Raw genomic sequence first — 18,122 nt, 5'->3', positions numbered from 1 at the left:
TGCTAGGTACAGTACCAGAATTACAAATGAAATAGCAAAAAACCTCGCTGGTTTTACAGCACTTTTCTTTTCCTGGATGGTGGTGTTTAAAAATAAAACCACCTTCCCCCTATCCCTGGCCAGGCAGCTGTACACACATGGTTTTGTCTGAGCTAAGCAGGAAGAGGTCTGATATAAATAAAAAACAAAACAAAACAAAACCAACAATGAAAAATACTGTTCAAATGTCAAGTTCAAACTATTAAAAATACAGCTTTAATTTCTGGAAGAGTGAGTGGAAATCCTTACCCTAATGAAGAATAAAAGAAAACCAAACCCACCCCTAAATGTTCACGCTAGCACTTCCTCCAAATTGCAGAGCTTCTTGGATATGACAGGTAAAGAGGAGAAATGCTTAATATAAAATATGTTGCTTCAACTGCATAAAGGAACAGAACCAAGTTAGTAACAAGCTGAGAGGGCTGGGGGAAAGAAACTGCTTGCCATTCCACAGTACTTTTGTTTGTTTTCTTGGACTGGTGTCAAAGTATTGTTCAGCTCTGAATGAAAAGTATATTGAAGGGAAATAATTTTATCTTCAAGTTAACCCTACAGGCAACAGCACATGCACAGAACGAGGGGACTGTTTTGAGGAGAAACTTCGAGAATGTGAAGTGGTTGCTTAATAGAAAGACCTATGTGCATTTTGTGTTGGCTGTCTTGCTGTAGCATGGCCAAATATTTTCTGGCTTCATCAGAGTTTATTTTCCATCGAATGCTGTCACGCTATTAACCACTTTTTCAGGAAACACATAAATGGAAATAAAAGTATTTGAGAGAAAAATGAAGGAAAGCACAGGCTTTATGTATACCATAATATATGTTTTGGCAATACCTGCATTACTGTTCTGCTTTATTTAAGCATTGATTGGAAGGGACCTTAAAGAATTTGCACGATGCTTTTCTTTTTCCCCTGACTTCTGCATGCATGACACCACACAGTGGGTGCAGTAGTGCAAAAAATGGAAGATTTGACAGGTCGCTGGAAGAAGTGTCACGCTGACCGTTACCTGTCAGGCAGAGGAGCTGGGAGGTCTCCTGTCTCCTTCCTGCATGAGGGCAAGACCCAGGGCAGAAAGCCAAGGCTGCATGAGCGCAGGTCGTCCGTGAGGCTGATGGGGCTGAGGTTGCTTTTGGCAGGGTAAAGGACAGGCGGGATGTCCGGTGTCACGGTGCATACCTCCTCTCCCAGGCAAAAAGTTGATTAAGACGGGGTTGCTCAACTTTGGCACCCACAGGTTCGTCGCTTGCTGGCGCTTCATCTGGTGAGGGTACTCTCCACAGGTGGCCTGCCACCAGCATAACCTGGCAACCAGTTGAGCTGCTGTGCTGTCAGGCGTCCTCTGAGACGTTGGAACATCTGCGCAAGGAAGCCATCCACTACGGAGTAGGTGCAAAGGCAGTGATTGTTGTATCTGCTGCCTTCAGACCTTGCTCAAGAAATCAGTGGCAGTGCAGAGGGGGACCAAGAAGTTGCCCTCAAGAGTTCGAGCTGCTCAGTGCAGATTTATTTATGCCAAGGTAATCAGAATGTGATTCAGCAAACTGGACTTGAAACACATAGGAAGCCACCATAAGAGGCTATCAGGGTAAACGTGTTTTGCCAATAGATGGGGTCAGCACCAAGGATACAGACACCAAGGTAAAGAAGTGAACTGATCTTCACTTACATTTAAAACAATAAAATAGTAAGTGAAGTAATACAGCAAGAATAAAACAAGACAAGGCAATGCACCTAATCACTACTGCATATGACAGACTATAGTGGTTTAGAAAGACATGTCAGCAATTGCTCTAATACTTCACCATCACCCAGATCCACAGTTACTGGGGAGCCCTGGTTACAGCGAGGATTTGGCGAACCTTTCCCAACAACTGGGAGGTCCTACGCAGTGCATCTGCTTGCAGGTGAGGTCTCCAAAGTCGCTGTAAGAGCTTTTATGCTGTTGAATAAACAAGCTCACATAATTTAAAATGCAGAAGCATCTGGTTGCACTCTCTTAGACCCCACCAAAGCCTGGCCAGTGTCATGGTTTAAGCCCGGCTGGCAACCAAGCACCACGCAACCGCTTGTCCACTCCCCCACACCTGGAGGGGTGGGAAGGAGAACTGGAAACAAGGGTTGAGATAAGAACAATTTAATAATTTAAACAGAATAAAAAGGTAAGAACAACAATAATAATAAGAATAACAATTATAATGGAAAGGTGGGGGAAAGGATAAAATCCAAAGGAAAAGGGAGAAAGGAAAACAAGTGAGATGCACAGCACAGCTGCTCACCACCCGGCCAGCCAGTCCCCAGGCAATGATCCCCCCCAGCTAACCCCCCAAGTTTATATACCTAGCATGATGTCCCATGGTATGGAATACCTCTTTGGCTAGTTCATGTCACCTGTCCTGGCTGTGTCCCCTCCCAACTTCTTGTGCCCCTCCAGCCCTCTGGCTGGCAAGGCCCAAGAAACCAAAAAATTATTGACTTAGTGTATAACATTACCCAGCAACAACTAAAACCATCAGTGTGTTATCAACATTGTTCTCACATCAGAGCCAAAACACAGCACTGTACTAGCCACTAAGAAGAAAGTTAATTCCATCCCAGCTGAAACCAGGACAGGGAGGAACCAATGGAGTTCCCTGTATCTACTTGATTTTAACCGCCAGTTTGCAAACTGGGCCATATATCTGGTTTCATGGCCTTGACTACCTGCTTCTAAGCAAGGAAGGATGCTCTGTGTCTTCAGTGATGATTGTATTTTATCTAAGCTACAACTTTCACTAGTGATCATAGAGAGTTCACTAATCATTATGCATATTTTTCTAATGATCAGATACTAAATATATATATATATAACTATATATATACATAACATTTGGTTGGTGGGTTCATCTAGAGGTCAGCTTTGGCTCAGGGCTTGTTGCTCAGGCCTCAGAACTTCAGCATGTTGGGTGCCGGGTTGATGAAATCACAGGGAAGAAATGCCATCGTCCGCAAGAGGCATCACGTGCACACAGAGGGGAGAAACAAGGCTGCCATCGAACTGAAGGTGAGCAAAGCTCTCCTCCGAATACAACTTGTCACGTGTCCGCAGCAGGTGCAGAGCCACGCGGCTTCCCCCTCTTGCACATCATCCCCTGTTGGAAGAAGGGTTCGCCGGAGTCAAGAAGACGCTCAATATGAGTTATGCACCTTGCTCAACTTTATCAGTTTCTAACACTACTTACATAGAACCGATACACATGCATATTCGTAAAGCAGAAATGTAACTGGTTAGTAGTCTCTAAACGCGCGCGGTTCTCACACCCCTAATTATCATGACTAAAATAAGCATTCTATCCACGTAGCTAATTGTGTTGCTGTGCTTCAGCCTTGTAGTTTGTTACTCCCTATTTTCCCATACCGGTCCCCATCTTTCTTGGCCCTGCACCTGCTTTCCCAGCAGCTGTATCTTGTTACAGCCACGGCCTGTTGGCACAACGTAATTACTTGGTCTCAGGACTCAAGAATAGCTCAAGGCCACCTTTCTCGTTAACTTCAGCACAGCAACTTCAGTACAATTCTGATTGCAGGCCTATTCTAATACCAGGCCTGGATTGTGCAGATCTTCAGAGATTCTAAGGCCATGCTTCTGCAGCCATTCTTCTACAATCCCCCTCAGTTGAACACACATTGCCTTCTCCCATCTCTCTTAAAAAGCATCTGTTATTCAGTAGTAAAGGCCCTTTGGAATCAAAAGAATAACTCATTCTGCTAAGTAACATGATACATTTAAAAAGCGCTTATCGCAAGTCAAATTCTGTTGCAAAGCGTGTTGGAGGTCATTTTGCCCACACCTTGGTTAATGTTGGATTAACTTTGTGGTGCATCATGTGTGCTGTTCAGTCAGCTCCTGCTCCTGTTGGGCTAACGTGCTGCTCCTCACAGCGCCATCAGGTTAAAGCAAGGGCATCATGTGTGCTGGACACAAGGGGCATGAGAAGGTAAGGTCCACTGTCCCCTGCAATGTGGTGGCAGCAGCTGTCAGCTTGGGGTGACACTCCTGGGAGGCCATAGAAATGGCACAGAGCGCACATCCAGGCTGGGAGGGAGGCACAGGTCAGCTTATCCATAAAAGCGTCTGGAGCTGGCCCAAGAGCTGAGGTTCTTCTGCTTCCCAGCACTGCCTGGGGACAAGGATGGGGACAAGAAGACCTGCACTTGCAGCTTCTGGTAGCTCTTCTGCTTGTGCGCAGGTGCAAGTCTGTGAATTTTTGAGTTTGGGTATTAATGAAGGAGCAAAACAAACAAGTTGGACTACTCTAGTTACAAGAGGGTTGATTTGGTTGTTGATTTTTACCTTAGTTGTTCTTTACTTCCTGAGCTCCTGAGATGAAGTTTGATTCCCAGAAGGCATTGTCCTGTAGGTGAAGTGGCCTGGAAGAAGGGTGGCACTGCTGAAAGGATGGTGAGAAAAAACAAGACGGTAAGCGCAGGAAGCAGAAGCTCAGCCAGGCTGCGTGAAGCATCTTGTGACAAACCTTTGCCCAAGCCTGCGTGTGACCAGATGTGGATGTGAAACCACTTCTGCTACTTTCCTTCAGGTCTCAGGCACTGTGGCTGCAAGCTGCTGCAAAGTCTGCGACACCCTTGGGCCCTGGCAGTGAGCTCCCCACTGTGTGTCGGACCTCGTGTTTGGGTGTCTGCAGGACCAGGGACCCCAGTGGCAATGCACCCCCCAGCCGTAACCCCAATGCTGTTTTCTGTCTGACCAGTCAGCTAGGTGGACCCACTCCAGGGTGTGCCGTGTCCCTGGTGTGGGAGGGACGAGGGATGCACAGGTGTGGGCAGGGAACAGCTCTCTCCTTGCACCAACTGCAGTTGCTTTGGTTTTGGTGAGATGTGGACCTGACCGTCAGCCGTATTTCTAAGGGCTGTGAAAATTTCCCCTAGCGCTTGCTCAGCTCCTTTCTCCTCCAGCTTTTGTAGCTGCAGGGGGTTTCCTTTCACCTGAGTCACTCCCAGTTGTGAGAAGAAGGCAAGGTTCGGGGGAGAGGTGCTCTTCCATTGAATCAGCCCAGACATCTGGAAAAAAAACCCAGTTTCAGCCACTGGAGCCCTTCTCTGTGTCTGAAACAAAACCCGGTTGAAGCCCTGAGGTTGTTACTCTGCCTCTTGAAAGAACTGGTGAGACCAGAGCTTTGGAGAGAGTCCCCCAGGCCCCCTCCTCTGCCAAGCAGCCCCCCCAGCTCACAGTGGGCTCGCTGGAAATGAGCCCACTCCTTGCCACTGGAGATGCCAGGGTTGGTGTGACAAGGAGCACGAGGCAGCGTGCTGGGGAAGGTGGCTTTGCTCATCTGCGGTAGTGTTTTAAGCTGCGTGATGGAGTTGTTTCAAATGGTACACGGAACAGGTGGGAATGTTTGCACGTGGGTGATATCAGCATAAACTGGGATCAACTAGTGTCTGGTTGCCACTTCTCTGTAAAAGACAATGGTAGGCTGAGTAATTTATGCTTTGCTTTTTGTAGAGAAAGCAAAAATGTGGTCAGGGAGGTTTTTTAATCTATATTCCTGAATCTTTATTGAAATGGCATTTACCATAATACAGATTTAATTGGTGAATGTTAATTTCAGCTAAGTTTTTCCATTGTCTGCTTGGAAATCATTTTTATTCTTACCATGTGGAAAAAGACGTTACAGGTTTGGTTTTGTTAGTACGTTTCCTTTCTTCCTAGCTATTGAGATGTTTTGCTCTTTGTTGTCTTGCTGTGGCTAAGAGAGGTGTGCTCTGCAGCCGACTGCCCATCTCCCCACAGGGCCACTTCATGGACGCAGAGAAGCCACACACAAAGGGCCTGTGGCCACCAGTCACTGGCAGAGCCCGGCCGGTCCCCGTGGTGAGCTCCAGGCAGGAGCCAGGGCATCTGCAGTGGGAGTCACCCAGTGCTCCTGGCTGGCGCGGGGTGAGGGTGATGATGTTCTCGCTGCAAGTTTCAGGAGTTTGTGTTTGGATTTCACTGGTGAGATTTTTGCAGGGCTTTTTGTCTGACCTAAATGCCAGGTGAAGGGAACGAGCTGAGGTGGATGTTGGTGATGCTGTTTTCTCAGGGTGACAAAGGGCAGTCACACTGTGATGCGTCAGGATTGCAAGTGGGAGTGGGCTGCTTTCCCACAGAAGAATAGCCCTTGCAGGGCCTGGCTGCTCAGACAGTCAGTGTCACTCCAGCTCTGAATAAAGGACAGACTATTAAAATACTTTAAATGTTGCTGATGAGCTTTTTCATAATGTGTTATCTCCCATACCAACCATGCATTTCAGTTTCCAGTTTCCCTCCGTCCCCAGCAGACTCCTAGGCTAGCTGGCATTTTGCATGAGCCTAGTCTAGCTAGCTGTTGGGATGTCAGGTATCTCCTCTTCTAGAAAATACCTGCTAAACTACAACTTTTTACAAACCTCAATTCCCTCAGCCTCTTGCAATGCTTTTTTTTTAGGGGGGTGTGTGGGGGAGGAAGAGTGTACAGTCGAGCCAGGGGTCAGGCAGGCAGCCCCACAATAAAGCAGGGGCAGCCACAGTTATCCTTTGGAGCCGTTGGAAGCCAAGGGGAGCATTTCATGTATCACATGATTTACCATAATCTCATCAGCACTGTTGGTAAAAAGGCTCCACCTAAATAAATCCTGGCCTCTTGACAAAGCTGGCAAATTGCACTTTAACCTGAACTTCTCCTTCTTCTGTTCTTGTCCTTGGTGAGACAGAAGGAAAATGCAGAATCAGCACTTCATGCAGGATGCTTTAACTTACATCGCTTCCCGGCAAGTGGCCGCTCAGACCCACTCTGTGTGTCATTTTGGGAAACAAGACCTGCTGTCCTGGTGTCACAGCTTCTCCACAAACTGTGGCCATGCATCCAAAACTGTCAGTGACTTGCACAGGGCATGAGCAGTTAAATATTTGGGGCATTGTCCTGCTTTCAGCTGGGATAGAGTTAAATTTCTTCTTAGTAGCTGCTACAATGCTATGTTTTGGATTTAGTGTGAGAATAATGTTGATAACACACTGATGTGAAGTTGTTGCTAAGTGGTGCTTACTCTGAATCAAGGACTTTCCAAGTTTCCCATGCTCTGCCAGTGAGGAGGGGCACAAGAAGGTGGGAGGGAGCAGAGCCAGGACAGCTGAGCCCATCCAGCCAAAGGGATATTTTGTGCCACAGAATATCACGCTCAGTATGTAAACTGGTGGGAGCTGGCTGGGAGGCACTGAGTGCTGCTGGGGGACTGGGTGGGCATCGCTCAGCGGGTGGGGAGCAACTATTGTACATCACTTGTTATTTTTCCCTTGGGTTTTATTCCTCTCTCTTTCTCTCTCCTTTTCATCATTATATTGCTACTACTATTACTAACACGATTACTGTTACATTTCAATTATTAAATTGTTATCTCAACCCACAAGTTTTACCTTTTTTCTGATTCTCCTCCTCATCCCACCAGGGCAGTTAATTTTACAGTAGCTGGGCTACATGGCTTGTGACATGGGGAATCATGTCTTAGGGACATCAGCTCGGTTATTGTAGCCTCCACGTGGGGTGTATTTACTAATTCAGAAATGAAAATGCAAATGCATCCCTAAGAAGGAGCAGGGAGCACACTTGCTGCAGATGGAAGGGATTAAAAGCAAAGGTACCATGCTGTCCTGCTGCCTCCTTACCTGGGGCTGAATGAAAGTGGAGGAGGACAGTCGGGGCTGGGGCTTCCCCCCATCACAGTGTCATCCCACAGGTTGCTGACCCACAGGGAGCCACTCCTGATGGCGGTGGGTTCAGCTGTGGCTGGACTTGGCTGAGAGCATCCTGTTTAGCCCCAGCACCACGGGCTGGGGCTGTGCTGGGCACCACAGGGACGTTCCGGCCCCATAGGACCCCTTGCCACAGCCCCCTTCCACTGCCACACTGCCCACCCACCATTGCCCAAGCCTGGTTGTGAAAGGTCTGCACAAGCCCTTGAAGAAAAGCACCCTGAGGTGTTCTTCATGTAGCCTGCTCTGAGATCCAAGAAGTATGCTGCTGCTTTGGGGAAAAATTTTGGAATAACATCTATCCCAACAAATGCACATCAATTATTCAGTGCTGTTCTCCCCTGAACAACAACCACGTGCACACAGAGTTAAGGAAATAAGACAATATGCATGCAACCATGTTTTTAAAAGATAAATGCCAGTCTATCATTTAGTTCTGGGAAAACAGAAAAAGAATTAAAAACATGCTCTGCACATGTGTTAGGCCTGCAGCCATAAGGACAGGGCACCGCTCCCGACCTCCCCCTACAGTTACCTCCCACCGTAAAACTTGCTCACTGGCTGCAATAAAAGCCTCCAACAGAAAGTTTCGTTTCATCTTCCCCAGAATCTCTCTGTGCATGGTCACAGCCAGCAAGGAAGCCTGCACCGACAGAAGCTGCTCACCACAAGGTTAGTTCTTTTAAAGCATGGAAATAGTAAAAACTTGCTAGGATGGGAAGAGTGGGGTAAAAGTGCAAAAGCAGAGATTTTAATTTTTTTTTTCCTTCTGCTCAGCATGTAATTTAAAGCAAAATAGATGGTAAATGCTGCTTTGGGAAGGGGGATGCTTTTAAAAAGCTGTGCTTAAAAGCTGGATTATGGAGAGGTTATTACTTCTTTGCTGCTTTCTCCTGCTACCAGAATTGTGTGACTGTATTAAAGGAATCTGGCTGGTCCTTTGCTGTTTAAATTGGGCTCTTTCTTGCCTACCTGGGTGCTCAAGACCGAATTCCTCTCAGTAAGGCTGCTTAGCTTTATGTGTTTACTGGTAGGCTCTAAGGATGTGCTGGATGGAGCTGCTGGCATGCCAGAACCTTGGATGTCAGTCACTTTTATGCATTGCTGCCCCATCTGTATATTTACTGTCCTTTTTTATGGGGCGTGCTGCTGGTGACAAGCACCTTCATGTTACAGCTTCTTCATTAATGCTTGCGGTTAAGAGAGAAGCATGAGAATACTACCCATATGCAGAATGCTGTGCATTTGTAAAAGAGTAGAAAGTAGAGAAAGCAGCATTGCGGTGGGGTGGTGGAGGGAAGCGCTGGGAGGCATCGCACGCTCCCAGTTTCCCTCTGGACACATACAGGATGCTGCCTCTGGCCGCATTCGCACCGGGCTTGCAGGCTGGCGTGCGCTGCCGGGTAAAGCTGGGAGTGGGATTTCTGGAGGAGTCTGTGTTGCCCCAAAGGAATGAGATTAGGGTCATCATCACGGTGGTCCGTCCCCCGTCCCCTTTCCCCCCTCCCCCCCCCCCCCCCCAGCATTGCTCACTTGGTTTTAGTTTCTGTTCTGGCTTCTGAGCTGAGGAGCGGAGCGGGATGGGGAGGAGCCTGGCCACCCCGCAGCTCGGTTTCTGCTTTTGCCAAGCTGCTGTTTCTAGTATGAAAAAAACCACGCTACCCTGATTTGTACCAAAAAGCCTCAACAAATGTGAGCAGGAAGTTTATCGATTATTTTTTTTCCCCCTGCTCCTTTCATCTATTTGTGCATAGAAGAACTTGGCCTCAGGGCAAAACTTGTTTTTAATTGTTATTTAAGAATGTTTTGTGCTGTCTTTTACTTGGCTGGAAGAATAGAAGCATAGATATTTGGGGGTTTGTTGCTGGGTTTTTTTAGCCCCGAGCCTTACTGCTGCTCAAGGTTGCTTAACCTTCTCAACCTTGCTTAATCATGGGCAGGCAAGGAGCGGGATTCGGGCTTGGGATGTAGTGTTGGGTTCCTGCCTTTCTGGCTCTCGGTGATGAGAAACCGGAGATACTTGTTTTCTGCTGTACCCCCCTGCTGTGGAGCCTGGCTTCCTTACGAGGAAATGTGGTATCACGGCTGCTTCCTGCACGCTTTGTAGCCGTGCTGAAGCAATCGTGTATAAAATATGTAATCTTGTGTAAAGTAGACCAAGTTCAACAACTGCAATGCCCGAGTCACTGGCTTTAGCTGGGGCTCGCTGCCCAACCCTGCTTGGCACAAGGGAAATCGTTTAAGCGCTAGTGAAGCCTTTCTGGGCTGGAGTGGGAAACATCAATGACATGATGTGTTTTGAAGGCTGGATAAAATGCAAACACCTTGAAATGACACAAGTGCAGGTAAGATGGTTATGCTCTATCACCTCCAGCAGCAGCAGGGGAGCTGGGCGAAAGGCTGCCAGCTGAAGAGCAATCAATGGTGACTAGCTCAGTGGGGGATAAGATCGACCGCAGTTTTTTCACCAGCTGTCCCCTTCCCCTCCTGTCTCTTTCAGAAGAGCAACGGAGAATGGCCTTGCCATCCGTCGTGACAGTGCAGCCGCAGTACAGCATGTCCATGCCTGCTGCCTCAAGGAACGTTTGGCAGACAGGGCTGATGGACTGCTGCACCGACTGCGGCGTCTGTAAGTGCCTCGGGTGGTCCCATCCCTCAGCTGCAGTAACGTGCTGCACTTGGTCCCAAGCCCTCTCGGGCCACTTTCCTGGCCCCTGCTGCTGGGGTCGGCAGTGCTGTCGGTGCCGGGCTGGCAGGCAAGAGCCTCACCGGCTGCTGCATCTCTCCCCCTGCCAGGCTGCTGCGGGATGTTCTGCTTCCCCTGCCTGGGGTGCCAAGTGGCCGGGGACATGAACGAGTGCTGCCTGTGCGGGACCAGCGTGGCCATGAGGACGCTGTACCGCACCAGATACAACATCCCGGTGAGTGGTTAACCTGCTCCCTCACTGTGCTGTGAGGTTCAAAGTCAAGGTGCCCCGAGTCCCCCCTCTCTCTCCCCACATCAGTGATGAGCGTGGGGCAGCAGCACTCCCCGCTCGCCCTGAGTTTCACTTTCATATCCCGACTGATGTCAGGAGCGCAGGACAGTGGTTGGAATGCCCTTGGCCATACTGATCCCTGGGCTGGTGTCCAACAACAAGCGTTAATCAAGACGCAGCTCCTTCCCCGCACCCCGCACCGGGAGCACATGGCCTGCCGCCAGCTGCCGCCAGCCACAGCGGCTCGCAGAGCCTCAGCCACTGCTTCCCCATGGCATCCCCAAGCTCTGAAAGATGGGAAAGATTTGAGATAAAGGTGGGCAGACTAAAGAACAGATTAAGTCAGTTGAACAGATAAACACCTGTAATCAGATGCAGGAGAAAGGTGGACATTCACACACTGTACATATGTGAAGTGGTTTCTTCCCATGGTGGGCTAGTGCCGTCCCCAGTGCAAATCATGGTGGCCCAAGTCCAGTTTACCCAAACTGACTCTTTTTGTGTGCATTTCCCCTCCCAGGTCTCAACCTCAGATGCTGAAAGATACACAGCTACCTGCAGCCTGCAGAGAGGGCTTTCCCCCTCCTTTCCCCTGGCTGTGGGTTCAACATCCCCACCCCCCACCCCCAGTTTTTACTGCCTGCTGCTCAGGAAACAAAGGGCACACAGAGTGGAATGTAATTAACATTCCTTGGATGAAATGTGGCTTTTGGGGAGCCTCCATCGCTAACCAATTTCTTCCTAACAGGGGTCCATTTGCTCTGACTTCTGTATCACCCTGTGGTGCCCCGTGTGCTCCGTCTGCCAAATTAAGAGAGACATCAACCGGAGGAGGGAGATAGGCATATTCTGGTAAGCTGGGTGTGCTGACACTGGTTTGTCAAGCTGCTGCCTCACACAGCCGAGCAGCTTCCTGGGGTCCCTCCTGCCAACACCTGACCTAAGGCACAGGGTTGCTGCCCTGGGGAAATGGCCATGGGCAGGTGACAAGAGTGACCTGTCCCACAGCGAAACGTTGCTGGGAACCTTGTGTAGGACTGTGGGGGCAGGACTGGGGACACACACACGGTGTGGTGAGGCACGGCCATGCTTCCTGACCCTCCTCTCCTGTCCCCTTGCAGATGCTGCCATCCTCGCTGCACCCTGCCGAGCCGCTGTGGGCAGGAGTCACTGCTGCCCTGGCCCTTGGGAAAACACCCCGCGGGGGGGTTGTCTTTGCGGTTGACTCCCCCTTCCCTGGGTAATATGAATAAACAGCAGAATTTGTCTTCCTGCCTGTGTATGTGTCACTCTTGCACCACCTGAGAGCAGCCGTCCTTCTCCTGCTCTGTCCATCTCAGCAGCCCCTTGTGCAGCTAAGATTTCCCTGCGCTCGCTGCAGAGGGAGGTTCTCACTAGTGTTTTGATACTTGCTCAGCTTCTAGAAAGGATGTTTGATAGACGGGAGGAGTCGATGTTGCTCATGCAAGTTGTAAGACTCGGAAAAGTGACTTCTGGGCTTCCTGCAGGTAGGTAATGGCTGCAGGCCACACTCAGAGCTGTCCCTGCTGCAGTGGCCCAAGTGGCTGCCTGGTGCTGCTGATCACTCCTACCTCTCTGAACATAAAGCCACCGGGATTTTTGGCTGCCTGGCACCAGCCCACTTCCTGCATTGCAGAGACGTGCTCCCTTGGGGACCCCCAACAAGAACTCCCACTCTCCTGTGATTAAAGACCTGGTTGGGCTGTGGGTTGGCCATGTCTTCTCCATGGGCCAGCGCCACTGCCTCCTGGCCACCTGGCCACAGGCAGGCAGAGCACGCCTGCGGGCGCTGGGCTGTTAGTGGTATGCTCTCCATCCAAAGGCAGTCGTTACATCCAGCCTCTCTCCCTCACTCTTGGAGAGATGCTAAAGGATTTTTGATCCCTACAAATCTCCTCCAGCTTCTCTTTCTCCGAGGAAAATATGGGTGGTTTTTTTTCCTTTCTGCCTTCACCAGAGACCTGGTAAGGGGCAGCGGAGGCTCTGTCAGCGCTGTGGGGTGGTCCGTACAGCGGCACTCCCACCTGCCTAAGCCCCAGACAGACCAGACAATTCTGTGGATGATCCCTGGAAATACAGAAAACTGCATTTTTCAGCCTAAGAGAGGTAAAGGCCAGGAAAGCAGAGAGGGGGAGAGAGAAACACCATGCTGCCGCCTCATCCCAGCACAAAGTGGTATGATTTTGTCGGTGCTTGCTGATGCTCAGGTTTAACGAAGGGAAGGCACTGCACCTCCAGCATCAGGTCACTTAAGGCAGAGCAGGAGCCTGAAAGGAAACCATCCTTCTCTGAAAACTGCTACCAACAGCGCAGTGTCCCCCCGGGGCTCTGGGCCTGTGGGATGCAGGTGGGGAAAGGCGGGAGGGGCAGCAGGAGCCTGGCTGAAGCAGCAGCAAGGTTGCAGCCAGCAGCCTTCTGCAGGGAAGCTGCAATTATGCAAAGCAGCACCTAAGCTGGCATCTGGTCTCTGAGTCAGGGGGTGCAAAGGTTGTTTGCCAGGGAGCACCCAGAGCACATAAAGGCTGAGATCCAGGAAAAAGTCAGGCGTCTCCTGGGACAAGGGTGGCTCGGTAGGTACGTGTGGCTCGGCTTTACTTCAGCAAGCACTGTGGTACAGAACTATGGAAATCGCTTGTGGCTGAAGTGGTGTTGCTGAAGAACGGAGGTGAGGTTTTCTACCTGCAAAATTACTTCAGAGCTAAAGCACAGCATGTTGAGTGCTGCTGGCAGGCGTCTCGATAGGAGTGGGCAGCAGAGGTAAAGCACAGCAACCTGCACTGTATTGTTCGTTTGTGCATGTGCCCGTACGTAACAAAATGCAGCTCTGTGACCCTGGTTATCGGTGAAATGTGGCTGTGTGGACCTTAGGATCCGTTTTATTCTCATCAGCCATTCCAACGGCACTGGTGGTGCCATGGAGCTGTAGATTTGGGGGCACTCAAGGGATGATCGTGTGGTGGAGGCTTCTCCAGGCAGCTGCCTGTTCCACACCACAGCCTCCATCCACGCAGGGATGCATCGCACTTGTACTTGGGGAGAGGAGGGGCAAGTCCATGCTCAGCCCTGCCTGCAAAGGGCACAGTGTGCCTGTGGGGCAATGAGCACTGCTCAGCTGCATTTTCACTGTGTGCTGCTATTAATCTCGCTATCTGGTGGTGGGGGAGCACCTCCTTCGTTGTGGGAGGCTGGTGGGGTCCTGCCCCTAATCCTCCTGCAGAGAAACACCTTTGCCTTTTAACCCTTGGCACAGGTGACTGAGGCAATCCCGCCAGCTGTCGGTTCCTCCTTCGAGGCCGCTCGTCACCTCATGGGAGCAGATACCAGTGTCTCAGATGGGGTCAGCTCAGCCACGCTTCTGCTGCCTGCAAAAAAGTAACGAGCAAATCACTTGGAGGCTTTTTACAAGCTTTCTTCCCTCTTACAGCAGAATTCAACATGCCCTTTCCTCTCTGTGTACTACCAGGCATCAAGGGTCAGCCGTATGGCAGCAGGCTGTGTCTGATGGCAGAGATGTGCCTGGGCCATTCTGTAAATGCTGGGGAGCTGCAGGAATGGCTAGGAGAGCCACCAACACCTTTGCCACCTCTTGGCAATAGTCAATAAAAATGCAATGCCACAGCCTGTATCTCTTTGGTGTTGGGTGCAGGTAACGCGCTTCATGGCATCATCTGCGTGCTGGACATAGTAACATACTTATTCCATCATATTCCTTGTGTGTAATACTTAAGTTCTGTGTAACCGTGTAATTCTGATGTGAAAACTATCCCATCAATTATTAATGCCACCATCCCTTTCTTCAAAATGTAAATGCTTCCCTGTTTTTTCTTTTTGCTCCTCCCACCGTGCTGAGACTGCCGCTCCCTTGTCACACAGGGGCAGGGAGTCCCGGGGCACGGAGGGGAGGGCTGCTTGGCGCTTGGCAGCCACACACCTCCCCCCTGGCACCCAGACAGGCCAGACAAACACGTCGGAGCCGGGCGGGGGCAGGCAGGGCACCAGCTGTGCAAAGGCGCTCCGTTAAACGCCCGTTGCGGAAACGCCTATGGGCTGTGCAGGGACGTGGTGGCTGGAGAGGACCTCCCTGGGGAACCCTCCCGGGCAAAGGGGAGTAGTGGGGGGTCCGGCGTTCCGGCTGCTTTCCCGCTGATGATTCCTTTGCTGAGGATTTGTGGCTGTGCGCTGGGAGCAGCGAGGAGAGAGCCCTCGCAGCTGCAGGAGCGTGGGTGCCCCTGCATCCCACCCCCACGCTGCTTGACGGAGTGGCACCTCGCTCGGCCGCAGGGCAGGGAGCGTGTCCGTATGGGGCCTCCTGTGGGAGCACATTCGGTTTTATTGACTTTATGTTATTTTTGAATTAAAGCTCCAAAGCTGAAATGAGAACGGCAGAGGGTGGTGCCGCGTCTTGCAGGGAGGGAAGGGGTCCCAGGTGGAGGTGCAGGTGGAGTTGTTAAATGGCTCAGGTGGGTTTGGGGGCAGTGCTGCAGAGCAGGAGCTCTGCTGCAGGCTGCAGCCCCTCCCTGGGGTAGGATGGGCAGGAGTGGGCTCCAGGGTGCGTGGTGGCCCCAGGGAACCAAGGAAGAGGAGGAGGCGGCACTGGCATAGACAGGTAAGCGAGGGAAGGATGGGTATTGGTGACTGAGCTTAAGGCAACGCAAAGAGACAAGGATGCTGCCTTGAAAACTGCCCCAAAAAGCAGAAGAAGGAAGGGAGAGGGGGAGGCAAAAAGGCTGAGATGCTCAGGGAACAGAATTAAGGTGGCTGATGAGAGCTCAGGAAAGCTAGGATTGAGCTGTAGTGGCTTTCTGACACTGTAAGTGTAAAAAACCTCACCATATTAAGCAGATAACGATGCAAGATGAACCGAGTATGAGAAGAGAGGGTTGAATTGAAGTAGTGAGGCTCTGAAGCAGAAGGATTCTGTTTTCACAGAGACATTTTGCTTGCACAGGCAGGGGGATGAGGTGCTGCTGCCTTTGGTGGGGGGCCGCTTTTGGGGAGCGCTTTGCCACGACAGACAGTGTCAGCACCTGGCAGAGCTGTGCCCCCCCCTTTGTGGTGGGGGTGGCAGTGCCCTGGCAGCAGGGACCCCTCAGGGACCTGTGCTGCCCTCTCTATCTTTGAATTCAGCAGCCTGAGCAAGTCACCCACTTCAGAAACACCTGCAGCATCCTTCTCTGGTGGCTTTTCCTTCCAGACCACAAACTACCTGGAGGGACCCGACCCTGCGCTGGCAATGGCCTCTCACCACGTGGTCACAGTCCAGCCCCAGATTTTCGTTGCCCCACAGGCAGGCAAGTGGCAGACGGGACTGCTGGACTGCTGCTCTGACTGTGGCGTGTGTGAGTACACTACTACTACGCGCCCCTTGCTCCCCGTGCTGGCTCACAGTGTGTTGCTGCTGTTTTCCCCGCTCCTTCTGCAGCATCACCCCTGCTGCAAACCCCACTTCTGTGGGTACCAGCGGTGGAGCAGCTCCTGAGGTCAAGAGCCACGGCTCCTACAGCTGCACCCCCAGCTGGCTTTCCCCCCTTTCCTCTTTCTTGGCACCTCTGTGTCTTCTCTCCGTCCCGCAGGTATTTGCGGAGCCTTCTGCTTCCCCTGCCTGGGGTGCCAAGTGGCCAGGGACATGAACGAGTGCTGCCTGTGCGGGACCAGCGTGGCCATGAGGACGCTGTACCGCACCAGATACAACATCCCGGTGAGTGACCACCCGCAGGGGCTGTCCCGTTGGCAGTGGCAGCCACCAGCTGGGTGCTGTGGAGGGGGCTTAAGGAGCAGAAAGGAGTGCCTGAGGGGGAAAGTGGTGGCCAGGAGTTGCATGGGCAGCTGCACAGGCGGGGAGCAAGGGATGCCACAGGGACACATCCACATCCATGCTGCGAGCTCTCATCCGGGTCCCCACTGGGCATGAGTGGCACTGTGCTGCGTGGCCAGGGTTGAGCTGTCCAGGGGCACTGATGATGAAAACCAGGAATTTTTCCTATTTTTCACGTAAAAGCTGATGTGGCAAGGGGTTGTTCACGCAATGTCCCTCACTCCACAGGGCTCCATTCTGGATGACTGCACCGCCATCATGTGCTGCCCCATGTGCACGCTCTGCCAGCTGAAGAGGGACATCAACAGGAGGAGGGAGCTGGGCATATTCTGGTAAACTGGACATGCTGGCACTGGTTTATAAAGTCACTGCTGCACAGAGCCGAGTGGTTTCCCAGAGCACCCTGGCACGCTGTGGAGCCGCTACGGGCAGGAGTTACTGCTGCCCTGGCCCTTGGGAAACACACCGCAGGGGGTTTGTCTCGGTTGTGGTTGATCCCCACCTTCCCTGGATAATATCATGAATAAAAAGCAGTTTGTCTTCCTGCCTGTGTGTTGCTGTTTATTTCTCTGTGTCCTCCTGCAGCACCAGAGGCCAGCACCGTACTCCCATGTGCTGCGCAGCCAGAGCAACGCTGAGGTTATCAGGTAGAGATTTTCTCTTGCAGACCAAACCACGAAGTTGGGTAAGAAGATGAAATCCCAGCCTGCTGTGGCCATGGGCAGTGTGCAGAGCTGGTGGCAGCGTGACCCTGTGCTCAGAGAGGCTTGGGAGCACTGAACCCATCCCTGTTTCTGCCTGGGCCAACCCAACACTGAGACACGAAAGGTGGCAGCACGGGAGTGATGGTGAAGGTGCTCTCTAAACTCCCGAATTCTTGATCTCTGATGTAGTGCTAAACTCTGATTTAGTGTTTAACTGTAAGTGCACAAAGCTTGGGTCAGGCTGACCCTCTAGAGTTGTCAGGAATGGCAAATGAAGGGACTTCTCATCCAGGGAGTCAGCCTTGGGAAAGGCAAAACAAAGAATATTCTGTCTTTGCAACATAAACCTTAGAACTTCGACTGCGCCGTTTGTGTTAAATTCTGATTAATGAGCTCTCATGGTCTTTAGCCTTGCCCTAGAAGTGACCTATCCCCTTTGTAATACCAAAAATCACACGCCCTAAGGCGAAGACCCGGGCCCACTAAAAGACCCTTCCTCAGAGAGCATGCCTAGCAGCAAAATAAAGGTAGGTAATGGATATGCAACTGTGTCATTTATATGGATGCAAATGTATGGATGGATAGGCAAATGGATCATCTATATGGACCTGCCCTCTGGGCAGGGAAAGTGCAGTAAGATTTTTGTATATAACATTTGTAACTATGCACTGCGGTGCGCTGGCTCCGTTTGCTAGCATCCAGGCTTGGGCAAGTCTGGTACCCTCCCCTCGGTGTGTGAGGCTGCTCCTTGCACACTGGGAACCGACCCCCACCTTAGCAACAACAGCCCTGGTGA

General features: G+C 51.1%; 2 protein-coding genes and 1 long non-coding RNA gene across 5 annotated transcripts; 2 read left to right on the top strand and 1 right to left on the bottom strand.

Annotated features, from left to right (window-relative positions):
- Positions 1-2,161: 2,161 nt before the first annotated feature.
- LOC130159150 (uncharacterized) lies at positions 2,162-7,753 on the bottom strand. Its single transcript, XR_008825632.1, has 2 exons — positions 5,024-7,753; positions 2,162-4,470 (listed from the first exon to the last, which is right to left on the bottom strand). It is a non-coding gene; the product is annotated as an uncharacterized LOC130159150 (long non-coding RNA).
- Positions 7,754-8,322: 569 nt separating this feature from the next.
- LOC130143615 (placenta-specific gene 8 protein-like) lies at positions 8,323-12,058 on the top strand. 2 transcript variants are annotated; one of them, XM_056326376.1, is made up of 5 exons: positions 8,323-8,480; positions 10,309-10,437; positions 10,605-10,729; positions 11,535-11,638; positions 11,908-12,058. In XM_056326376.1, coding segments are annotated over exons 1-5 (411 nt in total). In that variant the 5' UTR covers positions 8,323-8,428; the 3' UTR covers positions 11,909-12,058. The 2 variants fall into 2 exon arrangements, with proteins under 2 accessions (XP_056182351.1, XP_056182350.1); XM_056326375.1 differs by lacking the exon at positions 11,908-12,058 and having other exon boundaries at positions 11,535-11,642.
- Positions 12,059-12,189: 131 nt separating this feature from the next.
- On the top strand, positions 12,190-17,170 carry LOC130143616 (placenta-specific gene 8 protein-like). Of its 2 annotated transcripts, none has more exons than XM_056326377.1 (4): positions 12,190-15,267; positions 16,002-16,146; positions 16,381-16,505; positions 16,851-17,170. In XM_056326377.1, exons 1-4 carry the CDS (start codon positions 15,259-15,261, stop codon positions 16,956-16,958), a joined length of 387 nt encoding a protein of 128 aa, XP_056182352.1. In that variant the 5' UTR covers positions 12,190-15,258; the 3' UTR covers positions 16,959-17,170. The 2 variants fall into 2 exon arrangements, with proteins under 2 accessions (XP_056182352.1, XP_056182353.1); XM_056326378.1 differs by having other exon boundaries at positions 12,190-15,413.
- The last annotated feature ends 952 nt before the right edge of the window (positions 17,171-18,122 follow it).

This window comes from Falco biarmicus, chromosome 1 (genome assembly GCF_023638135.1).
Source record: "Falco biarmicus isolate bFalBia1 chromosome 1, bFalBia1.pri, whole genome shotgun sequence".
In the NCBI taxonomy this organism is placed as follows: Eukaryota; Metazoa; Chordata; class Aves; order Falconiformes; family Falconidae; genus Falco; species Falco biarmicus.
The sequence above is the reverse complement of the archived record's forward strand: the minus strand, read 5'-3'. Positions and strand labels throughout refer to the sequence as shown.

Excerpts from the sequence above, each read along its gene's own strand:
- LOC130143615 (XM_056326375.1), top strand. The coding sequence starts at position 8,429 with ATGGTCACAGCCAGCAAGGAAGCCTGCACCGACAGAAGCTGCTCACCA. Across the intron at positions 10,438-10,604 it reads CTGCACCGACTGCGGCGTCT|GCTGCTGCGGGATGTTCTGC; the intron begins GTAAGTGCCTCG and ends TCCCCCTGCCAG. Across the intron at positions 10,730-11,534 it reads GCACCAGATACAACATCCCG|GGGTCCATTTGCTCTGACTT; the intron begins GTGAGTGGTTAA and ends TCTTCCTAACAG.
- LOC130143616 (XM_056326377.1), top strand. Across the intron at positions 16,147-16,380 it reads CTGCTCTGACTGTGGCGTGT|GTATTTGCGGAGCCTTCTGC; the intron begins GTGAGTACACTA and ends TCCGTCCCGCAG. Across the intron at positions 16,506-16,850 it reads GCACCAGATACAACATCCCG|GGCTCCATTCTGGATGACTG; the intron begins GTGAGTGACCAC and ends CTCACTCCACAG.